Source organism: Leishmania major, chromosome 16 (assembly GCF_000002725.2).
Source record: "Leishmania major strain Friedlin complete genome, chromosome 16".
NCBI classification, from domain to species: Eukaryota; Euglenozoa; class Kinetoplastea; order Trypanosomatida; family Trypanosomatidae; genus Leishmania; species Leishmania major.
In genome coordinates this window covers 38,510-65,157 of record NC_007257.2, presented here as the reverse complement: position 1 = coordinate 65,157, position 26,648 = coordinate 38,510, and the positions used below count along the sequence as shown (strand labels likewise).

Sequence of the window (26,648 nt, the reverse complement as noted above, 5' to 3'; positions counted from 1 at the left end):
TGCAGCACGGGCAGTGCTTCGTTCTCGCTAAGTGATTTGGCGGAGGTGAGCGCGCTTGTGCTTGTGGGTGTCGCGCAGTGTTCCCGGTTGAAGTTGGCGAAGTTTCTTTCCCGTGTTGGTGAACGAGAACCTCTTGCTGTCGCCGAATCGGTGGCCGGTGCCGCCTCCTCGCAGAGCGCCGCTGAGTGTGTTGCTGCCAACACCGTCTACAGGCCGGGGTAGGATGATGGCTCTTTCGCACAGCCGCCTTTACGTATTCTGTTGTTTCGGTTGCGCTCGTTGTGGTTGGCCGACATCCCCTCCTTTCCTTGGTTGGGAGAAGGAAGTGATCGGGACTTGCAGCGGCATCTGGTGGCCTGCATGCTTCGGCCGCTTCTGTGGCGTTCTCCTTCCATGTTATTGTCGCCGTGCTTTTGCGCGGCTTCCGCCTCCGCACAGCTCCCCCGCTGCTTGCTCATCCTGTGTGGATGTAGGTGATGGAGGTGCGCGCGAGTGGCACGTGCGTGTGTGCATCCCGAACGCAGACTTCGGAGGGACCTCATTTTTTGTTTTGCGCAAGAGGAATGCCTTGTCGCGCTGCAGTAGACACCACTCTTGTCTGTCCGTCTCTTCTCTCCGCCCTTCTCTCTCTCCCTCTGTGTCTGTGTGTGCGCACAGTCACACCAAGTAACACGTCCGCGGTGCACCGTGTCGTTGCGTGCCCCGAGGCGTCGGTGACACCAAACAGCTCAAGCGGAGGGAGGGCTCACTGCCATCACCGCACATTCTGCGTACTCTCTCACACTCGCGAGAGCCAAGGAGGGGGAGGGCGTGCTTGCCTGGCTGTGCGTGTGCTCTATCTGTGCCGCACCACTGGCGTTGCTCATTGTGCTCACCTACGCGTGTGTCTGTGCTGCCGCATTACGAGGAGCGCGCGGCACAGCGGCGAAGAAGGATAGCGACCAAGGGCAGCGGAGAAGAGGCGGGACACAGCCGTGTATGGGGGACGTGTTCCAGCAGTTTGCGTCCTTACTTGCCAAACCTGCCGCCTCTCTTTCACAGTCGACCCAGACTCGCCCCACAGCCATCAAGTGGAGCCGCATTCTGCGTCGGCTACTCGGCACACGTGTAGGCTCGGACCCGCCCGCTGGACTTTGTCCTGGCAGTGCACGCGCACACGCCCTGGTTCTCTCACGGACTCTCCTCCCTTGCGTTGCCTGCCTCCACAGTGGTCATGCGTCGATCTCACGTGGGCGAGGCGCAGCGCCGTCAGGCGTTGGCAGAGCGGCGCTTCCGTGGGCACCGCATCCGCCGCGGGCTCGAAGAGCTTGGCGACCTCGATGCTCCCAAGAAGCGCAAAGAGCGCAGTGACGGCGTGGCAGCGCTCACGGAGACCGGCGACGCGTCGCCCGCCGAGCGGGCCACCACCGCAACGGCTCTCGACGACTGCACCACGGACAGCGCCACCGCCGCGGCTCGAACCACTCCTGCCATCTTCTCTACCGTTTTCGGCGCGGACTGGGGTGAGTGGGCGGAGGTGAAGCGCGTGGTGTTTGATATGAACGCCACAGCGGCTGAGAAGCGGAGTGCGTTGGAGACCATCCATGTGTGGCGCCACCGTGCACGCAAGGAGCGCGAGTTGCCGGCCTACGTGGAGTCGACGGAGGTGCTGTTGGATGCGATGCTGCAAGATGAGGAGGACGCGCTGAAAGATGGACCACTGCGCATGTGCTACGGCGCCGCCATTTCGCGCGTCGTGCATGTCATGACCGGCTCCTTTGCGAGCGGCGCCGCCGACACGTATCGCAAGCGCGCGAGCGAGATCGGCTTCCCTGAGGAGGCGGTGGAGGTTCGTCAGCGTGTGGCGCACGGGGCACTGCCGCTGACGTCGGAGTTGCGGTGGGTCTGCGGCTTGGTGCTGCAGTTTTTGTTCACGCAGTACTGGCTAGAGCAGGAGCGGCAGGTGTATCTCATGCAACAGGAACAGGGCACCTCCTTGTCCGAAGCCAGCGCACTCCGTAAACCACGACAGCGGCAGCCGGCGAGAGCGAGCACAGCGACACTAGCGGTGGAGACAAGTGTGTCTGCAGCCTCTCTACCACCGCCATCCGTCACCATAGACGACATGAAGGCACTTCTGCACGACCTCGAAAGCGATGCGGACGGCGACGGCGAAAGCACCGAGGGCGGCGGTGTGGCAGACAAGGGCAACGAGGCTGCACCCGTCACGCTATCCCCTGCCGGTCCTGCCCCGACGGCCGAAGGCGCAGCCAGGCGAGATACGTCCTCTGGTGCTTCCACTGCCACCATCGCAGGCTGGCGTCTGTCGTGACGGCTCGGGGTGGGCGAAGGCCGAAAAGTGTGAGGGCTGCTGGAGGGAAGCAACGCGCTGCGCGGGGTCTCTGTCTGTGCCTGGTAGTGGTGGGAGTGCAAGGAACTCTTTCTGTGGTCTATCGAGCACCTGCCCTCGCACATTCGTCTCCGCACGCGTGAATGCGGCGTGCGTGATCGGAGCGCGTAAGAGAGGGCGACGGGGAGTGACTTACACACACGCACACACACAGCCGCAGTATTAGGCAGACGGAGACAAGCCGCAGGGCACCCGGAAGTCGTTGATGCCATTTCCCTGCTCCCTACTTCGAGTCTACGCGCGTCGTGCTCTACGCCACCCACCTGCCCTTCCATCTGTTCATCGAGTAACACACGCTAAAGCATGAAAGGGCTGCACTATTTTTCTGATGATTTTCCGTAAGCGTCGACCGACGCAGAGAGAAAAAGAGAGCGGGAATGAGTTGAAGCAAGGGTGCGCCTGTGCGTCAGTGAGGATCCCTGTGCTCGATCTCACGCCCCTACGCCTGCCTCTCACCGCTACCACTGCGCAGCACCTGCTTCCCGCTTCGCAGCTGATACGCGCGCGCGTGCATGCCTCGGTAGTCTGCAGGATCGCCGTCGGTACTTCCATGTGTCGAATGGCGAGGCGTGCATCCGTGCTTGTCTGACTCCTCTTGCTGCGGGTCACTGCCGCTCATCTCCATCACACCAGCGCTGGCGCCGTCTCTCCCGCTCCGTTCCACCTTTCTCCACACCTCTCCACCTCCACTTTCCACATGCTTTACATGTACCCTTATCCGAGAGGCAAGCGCATGTGTAGAGACACCAGCACCGCTTGCCGTGGCAGCCAACTCGCATAGCGGCGAACCATTTTTCACGGACGGCGTACGGGGAGGGAGGGGGGGGGAGGTGAGTGCGATGCATCGCTGCTGCTGTCCGCGGTCCGGTCGTGGATGGCGTTGTGCGTCGCGGCGACCGGCGACAGTGTGAGCACGTTTGTGCCATATCTATGTGGTGTGCAATGCGACCATGCGCCTCGAGCGTATCCCACCCGGCCCTCACACTGCCTACTGCTGGTGTGTGTGTGTGTGTGGGGCCTGCGCCACGCCGGGGGGGGAATTGCACGAGGTAGCGACCGGCATGATGTGGGAGCGTCTGTGCGGCGACCTGCGGAGCGGGTGGGTGCGCCGACAGAGCTTGGGGCAGAGGCCGTGCTCTCGGATGAGAGGGTCGCTGCGTCGCTGTAGCGCGTGTGTCCAGGGCTGCCATTGCACGAGGTGACGGGGGCCTGTGACAGCCCCTGTATGTATGTGTGTGTGGGGGGGAGGTCGAGTGGCGCTGGAGCCATGCCGCCATGACAGCTCGGTGGACGCGATGCAGCACGGGCACAACAGAAAATAAATCTTCCACCGTCGTTCTCTTATCTGCATAGGCGCGTGCACACGTGGGTGCGCCCATCCCGCCTGCAACTGTGACAGTCGCTTCGCCGCCGGAGCGATCGTGATGCGGCCACTCCGACATCTTGCTGGTCCACTCCCTCTCCTTTGGCTCGGTTGTTTTCTTATACTTGTTTGAGGTGGGGGCCTCGCACGCACACCGGCATACACGCAGCAGAAGGGGCATCGGAGAAAGAGCGAGCAAATCCACATGTCAGATAAGCGATCCGGTGCGCCGAACTCCTACGGCCATGCGGCCCCCAACGCGCGGACTAGCCCGTACGCGTCGTCTGCGCACAGTCACCAACACCAGCAGCGGCCGCACGGCAACACCAGCTGCAACAGTAGCGCTGCCTCATTCAACGGCTCGTACCCGCACCGAGGTGGGGCAGTGGAGAGGCATGGCCGTGGGCAGATCCCACGCATCCACAGCGAACAAGACGGGCGCGCACCACAACGCATCGGAGGCGGAGAGCGTCGCCCCTTCAATGCTGCTTGGTCGAACAGCGGGTCGACGTCCTTGATGGAGGACGCGCCTCGTACAAAGTTATCCTCGTATGTTACGCCGCACGATGCCGTTCAGGCGCAGCCGGCCCAACACGGCGCCACTGTCGTTCGCTCAGGCAGCTCCGCCACGGAAGGTGGAAGCATTCACTTCTTCAGCAGCGTCCAGAAAAAGGGCGGCGCCTTCACCGCCTCAGAGCGAGAGACGTACGCGCAGCTGCACCGTAGCCGCGCTATCCCCAACGTCAACCGAGGCCGCAATGCAGACAACGTGATGGGCAGCGGCGTGTCGGCCAAGTCCGTGGCGCGGAAATACGCTGACTTGGAGAAGGACCGCGAGGCGCTCGCGATATCGCAGGCAAAGACCACCGTGGCCGGCTCGAAGCGGTCACGTTTCGCGCTGGACGACTCACCGAGCGAGGACAGTGGGGACGACGAGGACGATGTCGCCGACGCGGAGGCCACGGCGAATGAATCAACGGCCCGCTCCACGTGAACTTCAGAGAGGAGGGTGGGCGGTGGAGCACCGCCTGCGACGAGGGCTCACTGCCTCGGGAATGCGGAGTTGGCGACCGTCGCTGCCGTGCTACGCAGGAAGGGAGGGGCGACGGGAGCGCTGTGGCGCGGCGCTTCGCACCGTTGGGAGAACAGCTCAAAGCTGCCGCTGCTGCTGCGCCGCGCGACCATAGAGGAACACGAGGGCCAGATACGTCTCGAAGTCGCTTGGGTCTCTCCCGCCAAGCGGGTCTCGCATCCTGACCCGAAGCACCACCACCCCCTACCCTCATTCACGTGCTGCATCTTGCCCCTCTCATTTCTGCCCGCGTTTCCTTCTCCGCTAACGTCAGGCGTCCTTTCCCTCTTTCTACCTCTCTCACTGTCTCTGCGGGTGCGGGGGTGTGCATGGGGAGGGGGCGCGCACCTCCGCGTTGTCGTGCGCCTTTTCCGTGTGCCGCCTTGGGTAGGACGACAGCAGCACATGCTGACCGCATAACTAATGGCGTGAGCCGCCACGAGCTGGTTCTCGTGCGCTCCTCACTGACGGAGGTCGTCTGTGGGCGCCTCCGCGCATCTCTTTATCGCTTTAGCCCTTGTCCGTGCGCGTGGTGCCTTGGCGAGTGTCTGCCGCCCTTCGCCGCTCGCGTGTCACCCTCTTGGCCGCTCCCTCAGAGACCCATTTCCTTGCGTTTTCGGGTCTCACTGACTTTATATTCCATCATTCGTGGCTCTCCCTACCCTTTCCTGCGTTCGCTGCGGTGGTGGTGAGGGCATCCATGGGGCCCGGAGAACTCCTCCCTTCCTCTGCCTCACCTGCTGCGCCCGGCGACGTTGCAGCACTCAGCAAGCTATTGGTTTTGCCTATCTTGCCGCGGTGGTGGTCGGCGCTCGGCGTGGCGGGCGCTATCCGCACCACCGCAGACGACTGGGCGCCCGCTTCTCCTCAGCACGCCTGTCAGTGTCCCGGTGTGTGTCTCTGGTTCCCTTCTCGCTGCTGTCCTGCTATTCGCTTCGCTTCCTTCTCTCTCTCGCTTACTTTTCTGCCTTTGCTTGGCGCTGCTGCTTCCTTCGACAGTTGCTGTAGGATACGCCTCGCCGAACTTGCCTCTCGTCACCGGGCAACTCTTCGGCCTCTATTACTCATACCCTTCCCCCACAACCCACCCCGGCTCACTTTTCATACACACAAAGGCAGCAAGCGACATGCGCACACCGATATACGCATCCATAGACCGAATCGTGATCATCTCCAACACGTGCTGCCGATAAGCTCACTGAATCACCGCCCGCACCTTCAGCATCGAAGTCCTTTTCTTGTGAAGGAGCTTTGCTGCTGTTGTCGGGCGCAGCTCGTGTTGCGTCCGCCACGCCTCCTTCTTTCCCTTCACAGCGCCTTCTCCAGTTGCATAAACAGTACCCTGCACAGCCCTGCGGTCGTACGCGCCTGCGTTGGAAGGCCCTCCTCTCGCTCTACCTTCCCTCGTTCTCTGCTTGTCGTTGCGCGTCCCCACGTAATCAGGTGACGGCGGCTCACGCGGACAGAGGAGATTTGGTTTTGTATACTGATCGTGCGTCTCTCTCTCTCTCTCTCTCTGCGTATCTATGCGTGTGTACGAAAGCACCAGCGTGCACACGTAACGAGCAGGCCCGGCGCACGAAGGCTAACGCAGCGGAAGCCGACGCAACCGAAAACCAAGGTGATAGGGCCGACAGACGGACCGACGCCTGCACCTGGGGCAAGGACGTTTTCATTTCCTAGGCGCGCCAGCACTGTGCCGGATCGTCCGTTGTGCCGAACACTACGCGTGTGCACGTGTGCGGTGCGTCTTCCTTATCCCATCCGCGTTGTGCTGTTCTGCTTTACCTCCTCCCTGTGCGCTCTTGTCTCGCTCGCACCGCTCTCTCAATGTTCTGCGCCTACACAGCCGCACCAAACTACGCATATCAGCCACTAACCGATAAGCCCGATCGCTGACCCGCTTCCTCCCTCCGATCTACCGTCCCGCGTCGCACTTTTCGACTTTCTTCTGCTGTTGCTGGCGTTGTTGTTCTTTCAACTGTCGGAGCTGCTTGCATCGTGCACCTTTTCGCTCAGGCGCTCGCTGCAACATCTTCTGTTTTCCTTGTCTTTCCCTTGTCCTGCTTTTCGTTGGCTTCATTGTGCCGCTCACTTGCGCAGCCGCACGGGCACCGCAGCTGTGTGTGTGCTGTGGTCGTCTGATTAGCCGGCGGCGGTGTGTGTGTGGGGGGGCACCACGGGCTGAATCTGTGTGGGCGTCCGCGTGCTGCAGCTCGGTTTGTGTGCGGCACGCTCCCGCCTGGTGCCGTACTTCCCCGACTCTCTTCCTTTTGTGCGCGTCTTGTGCACGTCGAGGTGCGTCTCACGCCCTCTTCTCTGCCCCTCTCTGCCGGGTGCAGGGAGCCCAGCACGTCCTGGGCGACTCGCCTTTTCCCTTTACTCTTTTCCGTCTGGCGGGGACGCCGCCACCGGCCCCCTATCATGGCGGGCAAGGACTTCGATACGAGCTTGTTTCTTAAGTTTCTCTTTTCGGTTATCTTTCTTTTCCTCTGCTGCTTTGCGTTGATGCTGTACATTGACAAGGTGGTGGCCCTCTTGCTCGTCTTCATGCTGCGCTTCCTGGTACTGCCGCGCAACGTTCGGCTGAGCTTCTCCGGACTTCATATTGCACCTCTGCAAGCCCGCGTGCTGTTCCGCGGGTTCAGCCTGCAGACGGAGAACGTCTCGCTGCGCATCGTTGACGGCTACTTCACCTTTGCCTTCTGGGGCTTCTGGTTTCGCCATCCGCGGTGGGCTCGGCTACGTGAGTACATGATAGGCGAGGCGCTTATTGGCACTCGCTGCCGCGTGCGGCAGAACCTGCACTACGTCAAGGGCACGATCGTTGCCTTCGACGCGGAGAACAAGAAGGTATCCGTGCAGTTTGACGAGCACAACACGAATGGAAGCAGCGTGGATGAAGACGAGGACGCGGCAGCGGGGGAGGATCGTGGCGCCGCCGAGCCCTCACCGAAGTTGGCCGGGAGTGCGTCAAGTAACCTGCGGCGGAGGTGTGCCGCAGGCGAGTTCTCGTTATCTATGAACTCGATGGAATCTCAGAACGTGCGTGGCCGCGGCACCGCCACCTCCATGCCGTTGGGCCCGCGGGGCTCGCGGTGGAAAGAGTCCAGATTTTCACCGGTGATAGTACCCCTTCTCGGGCAACACAGTGATAAAGAGGCGCGCATGCATCCTGAGGGTCTGGGCGATGAGGTGGTGAAGGCGGTCGATGTCAAAGACGTGTACATCCGCAGCCGGGCCGGCTTGATGCAGCTGCACTTGAATGGCGTCCGACTTTGTGTATATAACGCCACCGGCAAGTACCTTGACTTGGCTAGGGCAGCTACCGCCGGCGAACGTGCCTTCGAGAACCGCACCCGCGAGTCTCGCAAGGCGAGCAACGAGAGCAGCGCCGAGGCGGAACGGAGAGGCAACCTGAGTTCGGCGGGCCCGCGGAATCTGCAGGGCGCGGCAAGAAAAGGGCTGTCGGGTCTGCTGCAGGCGATCGGTAGGTACGTGCTCTCCTACAAGGAAGCCGAGCTTGAGGCGCAAGGGCGAGACGATGCGCAGGAGTCCTTCGAGCTGCGAGCGGCGCGGAAGCTTCAGGAGCACAACATCCTCACGACCAGCTTTGCGCAGAAGTTCTTCAACTTCATTGGGTGCGTCGAGATCGAGATTTGTGCCGCGCAGCTCGACATTGGCAGCGCCGCCTCGTCGCATCCGTACTTTCTGCACTTCACCTTTCAGCAAGGCGAGGGACGTGTCTTCTTGACGAAGGACAGCTGCCCCGCCCTCGATCTGTACCGCTCCGTTGTGGAGCTGACGTTGCGCGAGGTGGACATACGGATGGCGCAGATGGATAGCAAGCTGAGCAAGACGCAGGTGATGCGGAATGCGACGCTGCTGGAGCGGGCGCGTCTGCTGGTGTCAGGTGTCGCGGTGCCGTACGACCACATGCCCCTTGAAACGACCGCCTCCTCCGAGCTGATTGACGACTACGGCATCTTCATGGACGGCAAGAACAAGGGCACGGTGCACCTCGTCTTCTACAAGGATGCCCCGAACGTGTACGCCGGGGAGGCAGTGAGCCGTGGCGCGCTGCCGACCACCGGGGTCGAGGTGTTGATCGATGCCCCGGTGGTGCGCTACGGCCCCTGGCTGGAGTACTGCCGCTCACAGCTGTGGCAGTACTTTCTACCACCCAACTACCTTCCCTTGCAAGAGCTGCAGTTTGAGGTGGGCAAGCCGCGGCCGAACGCCGGGTTCGAGCTGCTCGTCATGTTCCTGCGCGCGACGACTGTTGAAATCCCGTTTAAGCGGCGCAGCATTGTACCATCGCCACCGTTCGGCATTCGTGACTCGAAGCGCAAGGGCATGATAGCGGCGACGATAGGCGAGGGTGCGCAGTACATCCAGCCAGCCTTCTTTCTCCTTCCGAAGGAGGAGAAGCAGATCTTTCAAGGCCTCTTCATCGCCAAGAGCGTCACTGTCTGGACGAACTGCGTGCTGGAGCGGGAGACCGTGTTGTGCAACGCCGAGTCGCTGCAGTTCTTCCTCGACCGCCAGGATGACCGACTCTGGAACGGGCGCAAGCTGTGGAACATCCTGGCGAAGCTGTCGGGGGCGAAGCTGTACTGGTACATGGTGTGCGTTGACTACTTTCTCGACCTAATCAACGACTGGCAGTTCTCGGCGTGCATGTACCACGGCGTGCCTCTCACAACGGAGATGTACAACACTGTGAACCGTGTCGTGCGGGACTGCATTCCCAACGTGAAGCGCTTCGAGGTCTTTCTAGAGTCGCTGGCGACCGTCTACCTTAACGTTAATACGCGCAACGTGGTCTACGCGGACGACCCGAACGACTTCGCCCACAACATCATGGCGATTCTGACAATGCAGTCCGGGTGCTTCAACATCGTGCTCCCGAGCGACCAGTACCAGCTGAGTTTCGAGAACGAGGCGGCACGGCCGATGGAGGCCTCGGCGCGCGAGGTGAAGGCCTACCTGAGCTTGCCAGCCAGTCACCCTCTCTACGATCAGGTGAGTAGCGAAACTCCATGGGCGTACGCGGAGTCGTTCTCCATGCAAGGACTCTTCACGATGCTGGTGCCCAACCAGTCGATTCCACTGCCGCGCAACAACCTCGACACGATCACTGGCCGCACGCACTACCACAGCTTCTTCAACCTCGACCTCGAGCTGATGAACCTGCGCGGCACCCTCATGGGCACCCACATCAAGGCCCTCTTGAACTGCTTCGAGAACACCTTCCTCGACAACACGTTTACAGTCGCGCCGGATGAGCTGTTTTGGCTTCTCGCGAAGCTGCAGTCGCACGCCACGACGGGGAAGAACAAGCGGAAGGCGTTTAAGGAGTTCCTGGAGCGGAGCCAGCCGGCTGGCAACGACGTGGAGGTTTGCGTGACGGTGCGGCTCGTCGACGTCAGCGCCACCGCCACGACGAGCTCGATGGCCTTTGCACCGCAGGTCAACCTCTCCACCGGGCTTGTCACCTTCACGTATGCAAAGCAGTTTGCCGTGACGGACACCGCCGTCTCGCTCACCCCGCTGACGGTGCGCTTCCCCGACCGCCGCGGCAACTTCCCGCGAAACTCCAAGTCGTACATCGTGATCGGTGCCATCACGGTGGGGCTTACGAAGCACTTTGGGCGCATGCCACTGAAGCCGAAGGTGCACGAGGCGATGGAGATCCACGTCGGCGACGTGTCGCTCGAGGTGGCGGCCGAGCAGCTTGTGATGCTGGTGGAGGTAGTGCAGACGGTGGCGCGGCACTTCGCGATAGAGGATGCGATGATGGAGGCCGAGGTTGCCGAGGCACTGACGACAGCGGAGCTGTCGGCCGAAAAGGTGATCCGCTGCAGCCCGCTGCGCAACACCACGGGCGTGTTCCAGAAGGGCATGCGACGCCGACACGTTGGGCAGAGCAGCGTGCCAAGCATCTGCCGATCCGCTGCGGTGGGAGATGAAGTGACTATGAGTACTGGTAGTCTTTTCGGTGGCCCAATGGGCGACTACGAGGGCAAGCACGCGGATGATGACGGAAACGGCGCCGTGGAGATGCGGGAGTGGCGCTCGGCACAGCGCACCGGACGACTTCCGACCTCCCACTCCTTCCCTGCGGCTAGTGAAGGCAGCGGGGACGACGGTGCACGCGACTGGGCTGACGCCGGCAGCGCTGTCGCGGTGGATGTCAGTGGGCAGGCACATGACGAGCCGATTTCGTTACTCACAGCCTCGGCCGTGAGGGGCGCATGCGCCGGCGGCGCGACAGCCACGACCAACAACGGCATCGGCGAGGGAGACTGCAGCCTGCCCATTCTGCATTCCTACGAGTCGGACAGCGGGCGCTCGTCGTCTGGGAAGCACCGGCGCGGTTTTAAACGCCGTCGCCGCCTCTTCAGCGGTTTGAGCCCCGCCTCCTCGTCGGGCTCCGACGACGACCGTGGCGACCAACGTTGGCGCCCGTTTGCGTCGCAGGTGGCGTACGACGTTGCCCTGGAGTTTGCCAAGTTCAGGGAGGAGTGCAACAAGGCGGACGACGACTCGCGCGACTACGGACTGTTCTTCTTCTTGGTGGATGTAGGGACCGTGGCAGGGGTGGTACGCATTGGGGAGGACGGTTACGCATCTGTGGAGTTGCCGCTTGGCGTTACGGTGGCGCACTCGACGGTGAACGACGGCAACTCCAACAAGCGGATGAGCATAGCGATGAAGGACGTAGGGGTGCAGCTGCTGTTGAACCGCACTAGCGAGGTGGCACAGAGTTACTTTCCCTCGCTGCAAGGTGACGCTTCCGCCGGCGAGTATCTCGAAGTGCTGTCGCTGCGCACATCGGTGTGCATGCGGCAGTATGTGGCATATCCCTTCGACAAAAGCCTGGCGAACCATCGACGTCGGCAGCAGCAGTTCGTGGAGGAAAACGACTACGAACATCTCATCAGCTTTCCCTTCAACAAGACCTCGACGCAGTGCCCGGCAACACCAGTGCGGGCGTCGGGTCTGGGGTCGGCCGCGATGGCCCCAGAAACTCCAAGAGGCGGGGAAGAACCGCCGTGGGCAAGCCGAGGACAGAGCTGTCCTGCACCCGTGGCAGAGACAGCTACGCCGCCGTGTTCGCCGCTGCCAAGCGCCACGGCTCCACCGTCCACCACGAATGACCTCAACTCGTTGTTGCAGCAGGCGAGCGCGGCGTCGTCAGCACCACCAACGGCTCGCGACTGGATGCCGCCCAAGTTGCCCTTAACCTTGGCTCGCGGTGACGATGGTGATGCGGCGGCCATGCCGCCCCTCCCGCACACCTTCACCAGCGACACCGATAAGCTGTCACTGCCGTCGTCGCCGAACTCACAGAACACCATGGTCCACACGCACCTGGCCGGTGAGGCAGATGATGCGTCGCGTCTGCAGAGCACGTTCCCGTCCCTCTCCACCACTTTCCAGACGGTCGACAAGGATAACCAGATGAGCAATCGCTTCGCCACGTGCGTGTCGGTGCCCTCGCCGATGTTCTCCTCGGGCGTGAGCAGCCCCGACATCGACTCATTCTTTGACGCGTCTTCGTCTGGCTCGCTGTCTCAGGAACGGGCCATGAACAGAGCCTTCGCCGTCGACGGGGGTGTTTCGAGTACCTCTGAAGCGACACGCGCCGCGTACAGGAAGAACAGCGGTGACGGCGGAATGGGCACTGGCAGCCCCACCGACGCGATCGCACGGCCGGGCAACAACGACCGTGGGGCTCGCGGAAGATGTGAAGCCCGCACAAGCCCCAGCGGTGGCGGGGCTGCCAGCAGCCCGGCGGCGTCGTCGTCTATGACCGCCCCACATTTCTTCTACCGCACGTTTGACAAGGCGAAGAGCGACGACCAAGGCATCTGCGCCGTTGACTACTGGCCACCGCAGCGGCCGAGCAACACCCATAGGGTGCGGGATCGCACTCGATTTCACGCACGGTTGCCCATCGTGGGGTTTTGCCTCAACGCCAACCGTGAAAGCCGCGCGCCGCCCTTCTTCTCCTACTCGAAGCGGCAGATGCTGCAACGAGAGGAGAACCTCTTCGCATGGGCCCGCTGCATTGCCGACAACCGCGAGCGCTCGCAGAACAACTCCACGTCGCGCCATCTGCACATTGCATTCCTCGATCCACTCACCCTACTGGTGACGCCGGAGGCGGCAGTTCTGGCTAGTGCTGCCACGCAACTCGTGCTACGAGCTCACCAGTCTCTGCGCGGGCGTCGCTCCGACCCGTCCACGCTAGAGAGTCCGGGGGCTGCTCCCAGCAGGGCTGCGCAGCCGCTGCTGCTGCGACCACACGCGAAGAAGAGCAAGGCGCGAACGCAGCAGCAGCGCTGGCTGTGGGAAAGCAACATTGTGAGTGTCGCGGTGCCCACAGTTGAGGTGAAGCTGCTCACGCGTCTGTCCGTGCCGGTGGAAAACCTGCCGAGCGAACCGAGTGTGACAGACGGAGTTTACACGTCCACAATAGTGGTGCGCAACCTCCGCGTGCTTATGGCGCAGAACCGACCACCCACCGGGGAGGACACGGAGGCCAAGGCATCGCAGCGGATGTCGGTGTCTGTGAAGGTGGACACGGTTGCTGCCATTACGCAGATCGAGTGGGAGCCGATGGGGCGAGAGGGCAACCTTGCCGTGAAGGTGCCTGGTTTCTGGTACAATGCCGACAAGGATACCTTGGCGGTCGTTTTCCTCACTCAAGTCGCCGGCAAGGTCAAGAGGGACCTGTGGCGCGGCGCTAACGGCGGCGCGTCGAATATCACAGTCTCTGACGTGGCTGCGTACGTGACGCGCGACTTTGCCGACTACGTGCAGGGGCTGATGTGCCTCGTGCAGGACGTAACAGCCGATGTTCGGCGGCGCACGAGGGTCGATGAGCGCTTTATCTTCCCCACGTCGCAGTCGACGACCGCCCTAAACTTGGACCCGTCTACCGTGCCACGAACGGCCTTGGTGTCGGCAGCGCCCGCCGCCTCTGGTGTGTTCAGCTGTGCCGCGGGTTTTCCAATGCGCGAGGCGCCTCACACGCGCAAGGGGCGGGTGGTGCAAGGTAAAGGCTTTGTAGGGCATCTGGCGGTGACGCTCGTGGACACGGTGCGGTCGGGGCAGCACATTCTTGTGAACCAAACGAAGACGAGTCGCCTTGACATTCACAGACCCTTCTGCAACTTTGTTGTCGTGACGCCGAACCTCCCGCGGGACCGTAACGTGCACGTCCAGGGCTTCGGCGAGATCGATGAGGTGAGCGCGAGGGTCTTCCCCTCGCTGCTGCACATTTTGCACCCGCGGACAGCGAGGCGCAGCCTCGGCATCCTGACCGCCGCGGCTGGCTCACCCAAGTCGATCAACTCCCGTACGCCGTCTGTTCAGCCGAGCGTAGTCACCACCGCCGGCACGATGGTGCTTGTGCAGTCCTCCGCGGACGCGAGCGCTACCGTCCACTGTTCGGGTCCTATCGGCGCTGCGGGGCCGGCGAGTCGGCCACTGGCGTTCATCTACGACGGCACGTTCACTGTCCACCAACTCGATCTGCGCGCGCAGCAGTCAGAGACGAACTACGTTCAACTGATGGGGAAGGACCTGACCGGGTGTGCCGAGTCACGCGCCGAGGGCGTGGCGTCGCGCGAGTGTGTCCAGACAGAAGCGCTCACGGAGTCAATATCCGAAACGCTGAAGGAACGTCTGCGCTACAAGGCCAAAAAGGCGCGCGAGCGGGCGAAGCGCAGCCGCTACCCTGCGCCGCCTGAGACAACGGAGCAGCTTCAGCTGCGCTCCACCGCGTCCTTCTTTGCGCAAGAGGTGCAAGTACACTACGTGGCGGACTGCCTCATGGAGTCCATCTCGCACGACTTGAAGAGTCCGCTACACGATGCGGCTGATAGCCAGAGTATGAAGACCAGCAAGGTCTTTACCGCCGCCGTCACGGACGTCACCCTTGTCGCGCAGTTTTCGCAGCAGGTCAATCTCAAGGGCGATCAAGTGAACCTGCACATGATGGTGCACAGTGCCGTGTTCCAGTCACCACACTGCGTGCGCGCAGCCGACACGCTGCACCCGCAGGTGCACGCGCTGATCAGCTCATGGCGGCATGCACTGCATGCGGCGAGCCGGACAGTGCGCCCTGGGTCCACTGTGGACAAGCTTGGAAGCGCCATCATTCTGCGCAGGGGGAGTATGAGCAGCAGTGCAGCAGAGCGGGGATCGGCCAAGCCGCAGCAGAGTAGGGCGGTGACCTTCCAGGTCCAGGCGACGAGGATTACAGGCTTCGTGGGACTGGCTCAAGGCATCGTACAGAAGTTCCTGCTGCCGCAGATCTCCTGCTTCACGAAGACGTCGTCGAACGGCCGCACCGATTTGAAGCTGCACCTTCACCCCTTCACTATCACGTCTCACAACACGCCCCTAGAAGACTACAGCGTCGTGCTTCCCCACGTCTACATCCTCTACGCGTACGACACCATCAAGATGCTATGCAGCGTCACTGTGGGCACCATCGCCATCACCATTACGCCGCTGTTCATCAACCACAGCCTCCTCACGTACGAGAAGCTGATCCATGACGTGGCTGCTGTGATTGCGTCACCGAAGGTGCACGCTGACGACGAGGAGAGACTAGCGACGGAAGCCCGCTCCCCTCTGGGCCCCACCGATGCAACGCTGCGGCGTGACTCGTCTAGGGCCACATGGAGCTCGTCCCCCACAACTCATGTGCCGGGCGGAGGCTGGAGCAGCCGCAGCGGGCTCAGCGCAGGCCTCAGCTCTGTGTCGCCGACAGACGGCAACCCTTCGTTGGAGGGCGCGACGGCGAGGAAGGACGGCCCTCGGGATCGACCCCGTCAAGGCATCCAGTCGCCCATAAACGCCGATGAGGAGGTTCGTGGTGCTGCTACGGAGGCGGCCGCCGCCGCCCCCCGGCCTCCGATGTGCAAGCGCCGGCGGAGCTTTCTTTTCCTGCTGCAAGGGGTGCGTCTCTCCTACTTGACGTCCATGACCACGCTGCGCTTCACAATCCGCAGCTTGAACGCGACGGCCGACACGACGGAGGGCGACACGCGGCACGTGCTACACTGGGTAGTGAACGCCACGAATACACAGGTGGCGCTCGTCGACCGCGACGATCATGACCAGATGGTCGCGACGTACAACAGCTTGTCACAGCACAGCCGGCTGGCGAGCCGTGAAACACACGGCTCCAGCGCCGTGTACGCCACCTCACGCACGTCTTCGAGCGGACGCGCCACTGACGTTGCCAATACCATGAAGGCTGCGCACCCCCTCAGCGGCTTCTTGTGGGGTTCCATCGCTCTTTCTTTCACGCTGTCCAGCGGCAAGGTGGACGACAACCGCGCCAGGGCCGCGCTGCAGGAGAGCACCTCCCTCGGCTCATACAGCGAAGAGCTGCAGAAGGCGCTGCTGGACTCCTTCACCACCTCAACCTCCAAGTGGGAGCTTGCGGTGTTCGAGCCGCTGGTGCTGGTCCGCTTCGGACTCGATTCGCTCATCAAGCAGTGCGTTCGCGAAACGGAGGAGGACATACGTGCCATGAAGGAGGCGACCTACGAGGCAGACCTCACTGCCAGCACGAGGCTGCGCCAGCACAAGCGCTTCCAGCGGCTGCAGGAGGAGAAGCAGCGCATCGACCGCTTCATAAAGCGGGCGGAAAAGGAGCGGTGCCGCAAACTGCGAACCATGACAGAGCGTGTGGTGCACGACGTAACACAGCGACGCGGCATATTCCCGACGGATGCGAGCGAGGGCGATATCTTGCTCGATTTCTTCCGGATTCGACGGTCGCACAAGATGGTCGCGTCGGTGAGCAACTTTATGGTGGTGCTCCCCTTCGGCGATGCTGCCTACCGCAGCGTCCTCGAGGAGATGCCAGGAACGTTCGCGTGTGGAAAGACCGATCGGCATATCCACACGGCATCGTGCCTAAGCCGGCGCCGGTTCATCCCGTCCTTTGCGCTGAAGATGAAGATGAACGACGTCTCGTTTATCTGCAACTTCGAGGTGGTGAAGAACATCGTCCCAGTGCTGGTCCCCGACCAGCACCATCGTGTGCGTAACGACGCCATGTTCGTCCACGCCGGCAGAGCGGATCAGGACTACACAACTTCGCTCCTTTTCCACGGCCGCTTGCTTGCCTTGAACAGCCATCTCTACTTCTCGGACGGCTCGCCACTGGGCAAGTCCGCCAAGCTGCTGGACCTGCTGCGCGACACGCCGATTCTCGGTGGACAGGGTGTGCTTACGAGCTACGCCGCCGAGGAACACCGGCGCTCGCTGAACAGCATCTCCGTCGTCTCCGTTGAGGCGCCGCTGTGCATTGAGAAGAAGAACAACACGTTACACGTGGGCGCTGTGGTGGACGTGTCGGAGCCGAAGGTGCGCATGTCGTCGCGTATACTCAGCATTGTGCGTGAGCTGTCGCAGGAGCAGACTGCGTTGCCGTTGCAGGTTCACAGGCGCGTACGCCGTCGTGGCGAGACGCCGTCGCCGCCACCGCACCTTTCTCGGAACACCAGCGGAGGTGCCAGCTCGGTCGCTCGAGGAATCAGTGGCGACTCTCCCTCCGCCAGGATTGGGGCGGAGGTAGCGGCCGCGCAGCCAGAGCTGAAGAGGCCGCTATCCCTGCACCTGGACGTCACCGGTCGGCTGGAGGCGAGCGAGTTGGCCGTCTTTTGTTACTCGAATCCAGAAAAGTGGTGTGCGCAGAGCTGCACCGCAGCTGCCGGTGCCGCGGGGGGCGGCGGTGCTCGGGCCTACTCAAGTCCGCGCTCGCTGCGTACTACCTCGTCGCCGGTGGCGCGTCGGTGCGTCAGCTTCGACACCCCGTCTTCGCAGAACAACCGCATGCGGGCGGCGCGGGATGCGCGGGCGGTCGCCAATGCGACCGCCAAGGGTGCCAGCGTGAACAGAAGCAACCACAACCCTCCCCGGAGCGAGAGCGGCGACGGAATCGACTTCTACTCGGACGAGCGGTTCCTCATCATGTCTGTTCCGCTGCCCGGCGTAACCTTGCGAGCTATTATGCGGCGTGGCAGACGCGACGCGTCTGAGGACGTGGATGTGGTGCGAGTCGAGGTGCGCGCCGGGACCATCGAGCTGAGCCCGTCCATCACAGCGCTGGCGCAGGAGGTGGAGATGTGCGCCCGCACCGATGAACAGAACCGCGTGGAGCGCAACCAGAAGATCATCGCGTTTGTACAGAGCATGGAGGCTGAGGTACCGCAGCTGCGCGTGCCACTGCACTGCCCTCTGGTGGAGGTGCTCGTTCCAATGCCGCGAGCGTACGAGTCGGTGCTGTCGCAGGTGCGTTTGGACAGCGTTGCGTGGCTGCGGCGCACCGACCCGTCCGCGCGCACGCAGACGCCGCACGGCGAGAGCGGCGGTAGCACCGGAGCAAAGAATTTCCTCAACAGCGCTGTGGTCGCGGTGGGGCGCAACAAGTCGCACGGTATCGTTGCCGTGCACGTGAGCATCACCGACCTCCGCCTGATCTTCAACTCGGAGCCAGTGGCCTCCACGCACTTCATGCTGTACCTTGACCAGGGCGGCACAATCAACTTTGTCCTCGAGTGCTTCGAGCGTCCTGACCCGAACGAGCGCTTCGTCAACAAGTTTCCTGACGCGTCACTTGTCGTGACGATGCGCAGTGTGCGGGCGGAGTGCCAGACAAAACTGGAAGTGAAGTCGCTGGAAGTGACGCTGCCAGAGGCGGAGCTCGCCATCAGCCGCCGCAGCGGCCACATCGGCGTTGTGGACTCCGTCAGTGTATACCTTCCTTTCAATGTCGAGGGCAGCGAGCCGAATCTGACGGCTCGGCTGCAGCACATGTCGCAGCTCTTCTTGGTCGTCAAGCTGTGGTCTATCACAACATCAGAGACGCTGAAGACGGCGCGGCGTCTCTTTGAGCGGCGCGCAATCCCCAACAAGTTCTCAGCGCAGGCTGCACGTGCGCGACGTGTTCGTCAGGTGGTCAAGACGACGACGGCGTTCCAGGACAAGCTGAGGATGGCCACAGACCACCGCACCCTCGTCTACCTCGGACTCTCCCGCGCGGTGTGCTTCTTTGATCTCGGCGCTGGCAGCACGCACAGCTTCACGATCGGTTCGGCCAACGTGGTGGCGGAGTATGCCAAGCGCGCGAACGGGTGCACTGTGAGCCTGCTGCTCGGGCGCATCTCGAACACATCCATCCGCTCCGAGGGTGTCTTGTCGGGTGGAATGATGATCGGTGACGTCATGGCCAAGGCCTTTGTGATTCAGAACTCGGACGACACGGAAGGGTTTGTGCGCTCGCCTGAGCAGCGGACCTTCCGGGAGGCACTGCTCATGCAGCAGGTGCACGTGAATTTCAAGGAGCGGCAGCTGAAGGACATCTTTGAGTGCAAGGTGGGCTCCTTCCACGGCAACTCGATGGACGGCATTGGCGAGGAGGAGTACACCACCACTGACATGGATATCATGCTGCAGCGCGGCACCCTTGGGGTGACGCCGAGCACTGTGCCCGCCTTTTTGAGCTTTGTGCGGAACATCAGTGCTGTCGTCGCGGAGCAGCGGTGCATCGCGGAGACCCGGATGAAGGAGACGACGCTGCCATTCCCGGCCTTTCAAGGTGTCGCCGGCGGCGTCAGTTCTGCTCTGACGGGGCTGCAGAAGCCTATGCCGATCATATGCGAGCACAGCACTGATAGCCGCAGCAGGTCCGGAAGCGAGTTGAGCGTGGCCACGCAAAGGATGCGCGTCCGCATTCCTTTTATGGGTAACACTATACTGCGGGTACCTTGCGGTCAGCTGCGTGTCGGACTGGAGAAAACAACGGTGCTGCTCGGTGCCATCGCCTCGGGCGAGGCGGCTGTCGGGTGCGTGGTGCTGAGCTTTCCCAAGGCTCGCTTGTCGTTTGCCGAGTGCCCGTGCGACGACTACACAGCGGCGAAGAAGGTGCTCGTGATCGAGTCGCACAACGTGGAGGCGTACCGGCCCGGCACGCCACGCGTCGTTGTTATGGGCTTTCAAGGCGTCAACTACTTTGAGTTCTACACGCGGCAGGCGCTCGGCTCGGCGGAGGTGGGCTTCGCGCTTACTCTACGGCAGACGCACCCGTGGACGGGCAACCCGCGGTTTCGCGATTTTGAGGAGATGATAAGCCTCATCAAGTCCTTCACGGACAAGAAGAACGCGGCGGTCTTTCAGCACTTCGGGCGGCTGGACACTGCCACACTGAGCTCCAATACGTCAAGCCGCACACCGCGGTGCGACTCCGGCAACAACCCGGCCACCGCCGCTGCAGGCGCAGGCGTCGACTGCTCCAGGGACTCAAGCCTGAAGGTTGTCGGTTCCTCCTCTACGATCGGGCCGACCGCGGCAGCGGCGGCCGGCGACATGCGGACCCTCAAGGCGCTTCGTAGCTCTACATTCTCTCCACAGCTGCGCTTCGGAGGGGACGTGTCTGTAAACACAGAGGTGATTCTCAACTGGCTGGGGGTAACCGAGAAGATGCTGCCGCACGTTGTGCACACGGCACTGTGCGACAAGCTAGAGAAAGTGCTGTACTCCCTCTCTGACCTGGCGAGCGAGCGCGTGACGCACAGGGAGGAAGACAAGAGCGTGGTGGTGGTACCCACCGCTTCCGGCGGTGCTGTTCCACGAGGTTTTACGGACTCATCATCAATCTTACCCAGCGCCTCCGGACCAAGACGTCTCGACCTGTAGAAGGCGGCCCTATTCTTGCTGCGCGCCTCTGTCTGCCCGCATCTTCCCGCGCGTCTGTTCACGTGCGTGCGTGTGTCGTGCAGCCCCCTCCCCTCCCCTCCCCCCTCCCGCTGGCCAGGCGTTGTCTGTGTCTCTTTCGATTATACGCCCCTGCTGGTGCGGAAAAAAAGTCGCCCAATGAGCCGCAACCGTTTCGCATTTTCGTTTGTTGGTTCTGTTCATCGTTGAGGGGCGCACTCACCCATCACGACGCGCAGGAAAAAAAAGCTATCGCACCCTTCCTCGCGCCCCGTCACGGAGCATCGATAGTGCCAGTCGTGAAAAGAAAGGATGCGCATCATCGCGCGGCACCCGTGGGGGTGCAATGCTGCGCTGTGCCGTCCTTCCTGCTGTGCCGACACGTCTGCGTCGGTGTCTCTCTGACTCTCGCCTTCACATCCCTCTCGATCCTCGTCTCTTTACCGCGACTCACCCACACGCACCAACGCACCTTTTTAGCTTAAGATGCTCCGCTGGTCTCGCCTACTGCGCGGGCGACCCCCGCCGGTGATGGGGCACGCTAAGCGGATGCGCTTCGCCGGCGTCGACGACAATCCCTCCGTCACACACAAGCCGTGGGACACCAGCGAGCCGCTGATGGCGGACTACGGCTGGGAACGCGGTAAGCTGCCGAAGTTTCGCGCTCGTAGCCCGTTCCACCGCCAGCAGATCGCGCGCCGCATGGTGACGGAGCTGATCCGCAAAGACTACGTCATCGTAGGGGGCGCGCGCGCACCGGCATTGCGTATCCTGGCCGACCACGTCGTCGAGCTCGCCAAGGCTGGTGACACGGACTCGCGTCAGCAGCTGGCCTACTTTCTGCACGACCCCCTCATGGTCGACAAGGCCTTTGACGAGTATCCGCGGCGGTTCCGCGACATGAACGCCAAATACGCGATGATGACGCGCCTGAAGGGGCGCCGACGCAGCGACAACGTTGCCATGTATTTTGTGGAGTACAAGAATCGCGACATGAGCGACAATCACAAGGGCGAGGACTACACCGCTGGGCCGGAGCGCTTCTTCCTGCCGCCTCGCATTATCGAGACCGAAAAGGGTATTCAGCGCCCGCCGCACATGCAGATGGCGTTTGACCGGTGGGCGAGCAAGTTTAAGACGGAGGAGTTTCACCACTGGTGGCGGCTGCGGCACGCCAAGCTGCGCTACTGGGGTGTTCGCAACGTCCCGCATCCAAGTGATGTGGACCCACTCTGGACAGAGAAGGAGGAGGAGGAGTGGCACAACGAGATGCTGGCCAACACCAGCGACTTCGAGGACTTCGACCTCGACGACGACTCCTACGAGGCCGCCGGCGAGGGAGGTAGCCAGGGTGGCAGCTCGTCTCTGTCAGGAATCGGACCGGAGCCGCAGAAGAAGTACTGAGCACGTGCCAGGACGGCCGCTTCCTTTTGCTTCGCTCTGTTCTCGCGTCAGAGGATGAGCGTCCGTGTGCGTGCATCCGCCTCACTGACAGTGTTGCATATCCGGTCGTCTTCTTGCCGCGTCTCGTGGCGCAGGTGCATGTCTGCATGCGTGTGTGGCGTCGCGGATCGTTGTACATGTCGGATAGGCTTACCGTATGCAGTCCTCCAAGCCTTGGCAGGGGTACGCGCACCGTCGCCGCCTCGCTCGACTAATAACCCAACGCAAACAGAGGAAGCGCCATCACATCTGCGCAGCTAACGCGGGGGAGGCTGTCAGAGTGCGTGGAGGCGCGCACACCTCCCCACCCTTGCCGGCGACAACTGCACGCTTCTCGCAGAGCCTGCCACCCTAGTCGCGCGCAGGCCTATGAGTATGCGCACACAACGGATGAAGGGGAGTCACGTCTGATGCTGTGTGCAGTGCAAGAGTGGTACCCCCTTTTTTCCTTTTCTCTCTGTTGCTGGCGCACACGTAGGCGCGCACGTCGGCTTCCTTCCACCATCAGGGGAACTCGCGCACCGTGTGCGTGCGCATCGGTGTGGCGTGCAATCGTGGATGTGCCGTCGAAGTCTCCTCTGCTCTTCTCTCTCCTTCAGTGCCACTCTCCCCGGACTTCACACACACACACACACACACACACACACACACACACACACACGTATTCGGTGTGTGTCACTTGACTACTCTCAACCTTCCAGCGGCTGTTATTGCGGTGGCAGCGCACAGCTGGGAAGAGACAGCAGCAGCGTGTCAGAGAGAGGGAGAGAGGTCTGCAGGCTGACCAAACACCTGCGCGTGCTGTTCTGCATCTGGAGTCCCGCACGAGTGCACTCAGCTCCCCACATCTCCGTCCCTCACGAACACAGTTATGCATGCACTCACGCACAGCACGCAGCCACCCGCTCTCAACTCTCGGGGCCTTTGCCTCTCACCCTTTCCTTCGAGCCCTGCTGCACGGGGCAATGCCGCTAAAGAAGGAGGAGGTGTGCGGGAAGCCAAACCAGTACAACTTAAACACCCTCGAGTATGACTGGAGGGAGCTGCCCGACACCCACGTCCAGGTGCCGCCGCCGCAGCCCCGCGTGCGAGACTACACCGCCCTTGTTGGCTATGGCGCAGCCGGCCACAGAGTAAATCCCATCACACATCAGCCGCTGCCGTCCCCCGGCGCCGGGTTTGGCGTTGTCGGCGCGGTTTCGCCAACACCGTTGCCATCGCCGTCGAGGCCAGCTCAAGAAGCGATGCGGCGCGCGCCGTCGCCGCAGGTTCATCATGGCAACCGAGATCACGTGGCGGATCTGCTCGGTGGCGGTGACGGTGGTGCTGGGCAAAGGCCTGCGCGCGAGTCGCAGCCAAGAGCGCTGCCGCCGCCACTCGTAGCGGAGGAGTCGCCGCAAGCCCTGCCGTATCCCTCTTCCGGCGTAAACGGTCGAGGCGGTACCGTACACGGCAACGCCGCTGCATCACCACCGGGGCCGTACAGCGCCGATACTTTTAACGTCGCGTGGTCGCATGAGGACATCAAGCGGGCTGTGCACACAAACAGCTTAGAGGCTCACCGCTCCTACCTGCGATAGCACCCCGCTGCTCAGCTGCACCCTCACCCGATGCAGGTGCACCTGCGCATGTGAACATTGGCTGCTGCACAGCGGAAGTCCATCTGATGGACCCCACTCAACGCGGAATACCAACTACAAACAACGGCAGCGACTGAACGCGCTTCCGGCGCTGCCGTCTTCCCTCCTGCGTTCTCTCCTTGGGCAGCCGATAAGCAGCTACCCCAAATCACGACAGGAAGGGACAGTGGCTGCGCACCGCCGCGGCTGCTTGTAGACGGAGGCTGCTGCCTTCAAACAAAAAAGAGAGCGGCGAGAGGTCCACGAACGGCGTCGCAAGCTCATGTGTGCTTGCACATGAGGGCAAGAGGCATCGCAATGCCGCACCGCTTATGTTTCGGTCCTTTCCCTCCACGTACGCATCTCTGAACGAGAATTTACTTACCTGATGCTCCACTGGCCCTATCCCTGCCAGTGTCGAGCCACTTCTCTTGGCGACAGGGTGAAAGTGTCGACGGCGTACGGGGAGGTGAGTGCGATGCATCGCTGCTGCTGTCCGCGGTCCGGTCGTGGATGGCGTTGTGCGTCGCGGCGACCGGCGACAGTGTGAGCACGTTTGTGCCATATCTATGTGGTGTGCAATGCGACCATGCGCCTCGAGCGTATCCCACCCGGCCCTCAGACTGCCTACTGCTGGCGTGTGTGTGTGTGGGGGGGGGGCCTGCGCCACGCCGGGGGGGGGGAATTGCACGAGGTAGCGACCGGCATGATGTGGGAGCGTCTGTGCGGCGACCTGCGGAGCGGGTGGGTGCGCCGACAGAGCTTGGGGCAGAGGCCGTGCTCTCGGATGAGAGGGTCGCTGCGTTGCTGTAGCGCGTGTGTCCAGGGCTGCCATTGCACGAGGCGACGGGGGCCTGTGACAGGCCCTGTATGTATGTGTGTGTGTGTGGGGGGAGGTCGAGTGGCGCTGGAGCCATGCCGCCATGACAGCTAGATGGAAGGGATGGAAAGGGACCCAAGATGCTCTCCTGCTGTCTTCGGACTGCGTCGCTGCTGTGACCAACGCTCCGCGCATCGCTTCACTTTCTCTGCCGCTGCATTTGTCGCATCTTCCTCTTTCTCTTGCACACACACACACACACACACACGGTGGGTGGCACGGGTGAAATCATTGCCCCCCCCCTCCCCTCCCTCTCACATCCATCATCATCCTAACTGTCGTCATTTTTCTTGCCCTACGCATTGTTCTGTGTCTGCGAGCTCCGCAGCTGATCTCTATCACCGCTAACAAACGCCGTCACCCGCCAACCGCTCTTGTCCCTCTCCATTTTCCGTCGTTCACCCTCGTACGTGCATCCCCCCTTCCCATCTCCACAATAAGAGGCGGCCGTCCCGTGGCTGAGCTTCTTCCTGCCCTTATCTGATATCCCCCTCCCCCCGCCAACATTCTCTCGCGAAAATGCCGAAGAACATGGGTAAGGGCGGTAAGTCCTTCAAGGCTGGTAACTCGAAGGGCAACATGCAGAACCAGAAGCGTGACCTCACCTACGCCAACCCCGACGAGGGCGAGGAGTACGCGCAGGTAAAGAAGGCACTCGGCAACCTCCGTCTCGAGCTCCAGCTCGCCGGCGGCTCCACCGTCATCGGCGCCATCCGCGGCGCGATGGTGCGCAAGGTGTGGATCGGCCAGGGCGACGTAGTGCTCGTGGCGAAGCGCGAATTTAATGAGAACGACGTAGTCGACATTATTCACCGCTTCACCCCGGCCGAGGTCCGCTTGCTGGTGAAGGAGAACGCCATCCCGCGTGACTTCCGGTCTGCCGAGGAGCGCGACAACAACGGCAACACCGATTATATCTTTGTGAACGACGAGGATGACGCGCAGAACGACGACGATGACCAGAATGCGATCGACCGTAACGAGGTCATCATGGACGACCCCCTCGCTGCTCTTGACAACCTCTAAAATCGTTGCGGCCTCAAAGGGAGGCTGAAGAGATGAGTCGAACAATGCCAGAGACGAAGAAGCGGCCCCTCTCTCTCCTAACCCTCCACACACACCCACACACAGAGACATGCTTGCGTGGGCTTATGCTTGTATGGATGTATGAGCGTGTGGGTGTGTGTGGAGGGTTAGGGTGGAGGGAGGGCCTTTCTTCTTTGCACGGAGCCCTTTTATCACATCTCCCTCTCGTCATGTTCGTGTATGTCTGTGGTTCGATGACGCGCCGGCGTTCCTTCTTTGCCTCTCTCTCTCTCCCTCTTCCGTTGTGGCTCTTGTCACGGTGTCCCCTTCCTTCGTTTCTGAAAACTAACTTGTTCCTTTTTTGTGTGTGTGTTTCTCTCTCTCGGTGTATGCGTCTGTGCTGGGAGGGCTGCGTTCCTCACTCTCACTTCCTATCTCCCTCACTCACACACACACACACACACACACACACACACACACATACGCACACGCAGAGAGTTGGTGTATGTGTGTATGTCCGTGTGTGTCTTTCTCTCGTCGTATCTCCTCTTTGGCCCGACTCTGTATGTCGCTCCTCCCTCTTAACGCATCTGTAAAGGAGCACGGTGACGGGCTTTCCATCTCAGGAAGTATGGCTTCCGCTGACATCAACCGAGCGGCACAGGGTCTGCAAGGCAGGCGCAGATATGTGTAGTGTGCCGAATTGGGCTGCACATGCGTATGCGCGTGGTTATGGCCCCTCGTGCAACTGTTGGGCCGTCGCACCGGTGCCTTCTGTTGCAGGTGCTCGCATAGCGTCTGCGCACCGCAGCGCCCTCTCCGCTCTTCGAGAGAGCGGTGTTGCATGGTAGAGGGGGGGGTTCGAGGAAGAGACAAGAGGTCGTGGAATACACGCAGAGGCACACCGTGCCTCTTGGCCTTCTTCTGTTCTCTCACCATCTCCACATCTCGCGGTATCGGTGCCCATGCTGCGAGTGCATGCCGGCATGATACCGTCCCCATCTTTTCTTTTGCTGACTCACTCACTCCCTCTCTCGCTCAGCCCACTGCGCGCCTAACCCCTTCACCTGTCGTCGTGCGACTCCTCGCATGAAGAGCCCAACTTC

The 26,648-nt window shown here is 61.9% G+C and overlaps 6 protein-coding genes across 6 annotated transcripts; all 6 read left to right on the top strand.

Moving 5' to 3' along the window:
- Positions 1-1,213: 1,213 nt before the first annotated feature.
- Positions 1,214-2,311, top strand: LMJF_16_0190 (conserved hypothetical protein; the record flags this gene model as incomplete). Its single annotated transcript, XM_001682045.1, has 1 exon — positions 1,214-2,311. One exon carries the CDS (start codon positions 1,214-1,216, stop codon positions 2,309-2,311), a length of 1,098 nt encoding a protein of 365 aa, XP_001682097.1.
- A 1,958-nt stretch (positions 2,312-4,269) lies between these two features.
- On the top strand, positions 4,270-4,746 carry LMJF_16_0180 (conserved hypothetical protein; the record flags this gene model as incomplete). The annotated part of the gene is made up of 1 exon (XM_001682044.1): positions 4,270-4,746. One exon carries the CDS (start codon positions 4,270-4,272, stop codon positions 4,744-4,746), a length of 477 nt encoding a protein of 158 aa, XP_001682096.1.
- A 2,502-nt stretch (positions 4,747-7,248) lies between these two features.
- LMJF_16_0170 (conserved hypothetical protein) lies at positions 7,249-20,556 on the top strand (the record flags this gene model as incomplete). The annotated part of the gene is made up of 1 exon (XM_001682043.1): positions 7,249-20,556. One exon carries the CDS (start codon positions 7,249-7,251, stop codon positions 20,554-20,556), a length of 13,308 nt encoding a protein of 4,435 aa, XP_001682095.1.
- Positions 20,557-21,060: 504 nt separating this feature from the next.
- On the top strand, positions 21,061-21,978 carry LMJF_16_0160 (putative 50S ribosomal protein L17; the record flags this gene model as incomplete). The annotated part of the gene is made up of 1 exon (XM_001682042.1): positions 21,061-21,978. One exon carries the CDS (start codon positions 21,061-21,063, stop codon positions 21,976-21,978), a length of 918 nt encoding a protein of 305 aa, XP_001682094.1.
- Positions 21,979-22,892: 914 nt separating this feature from the next.
- On the top strand, positions 22,893-23,597 carry LMJF_16_0150 (conserved hypothetical protein; the record flags this gene model as incomplete). The annotated part of the gene is made up of 1 exon (XM_001682041.1): positions 22,893-23,597. One exon carries the CDS (start codon positions 22,893-22,895, stop codon positions 23,595-23,597), a length of 705 nt encoding a protein of 234 aa, XP_001682093.1.
- Positions 23,598-25,035: 1,438 nt separating this feature from the next.
- Positions 25,036-25,542, top strand: LMJF_16_0140 (putative eukaryotic translation initiation factor 1A; the record flags this gene model as incomplete). Its single annotated transcript, XM_001682040.1, has 1 exon — positions 25,036-25,542. The coding sequence occupies one exon, from the start codon at positions 25,036-25,038 to the stop codon at positions 25,540-25,542; it is 507 nt and encodes a 168-aa protein (XP_001682092.1).
- Positions 25,543-26,648: the final 1,106 nt, after the last annotated feature.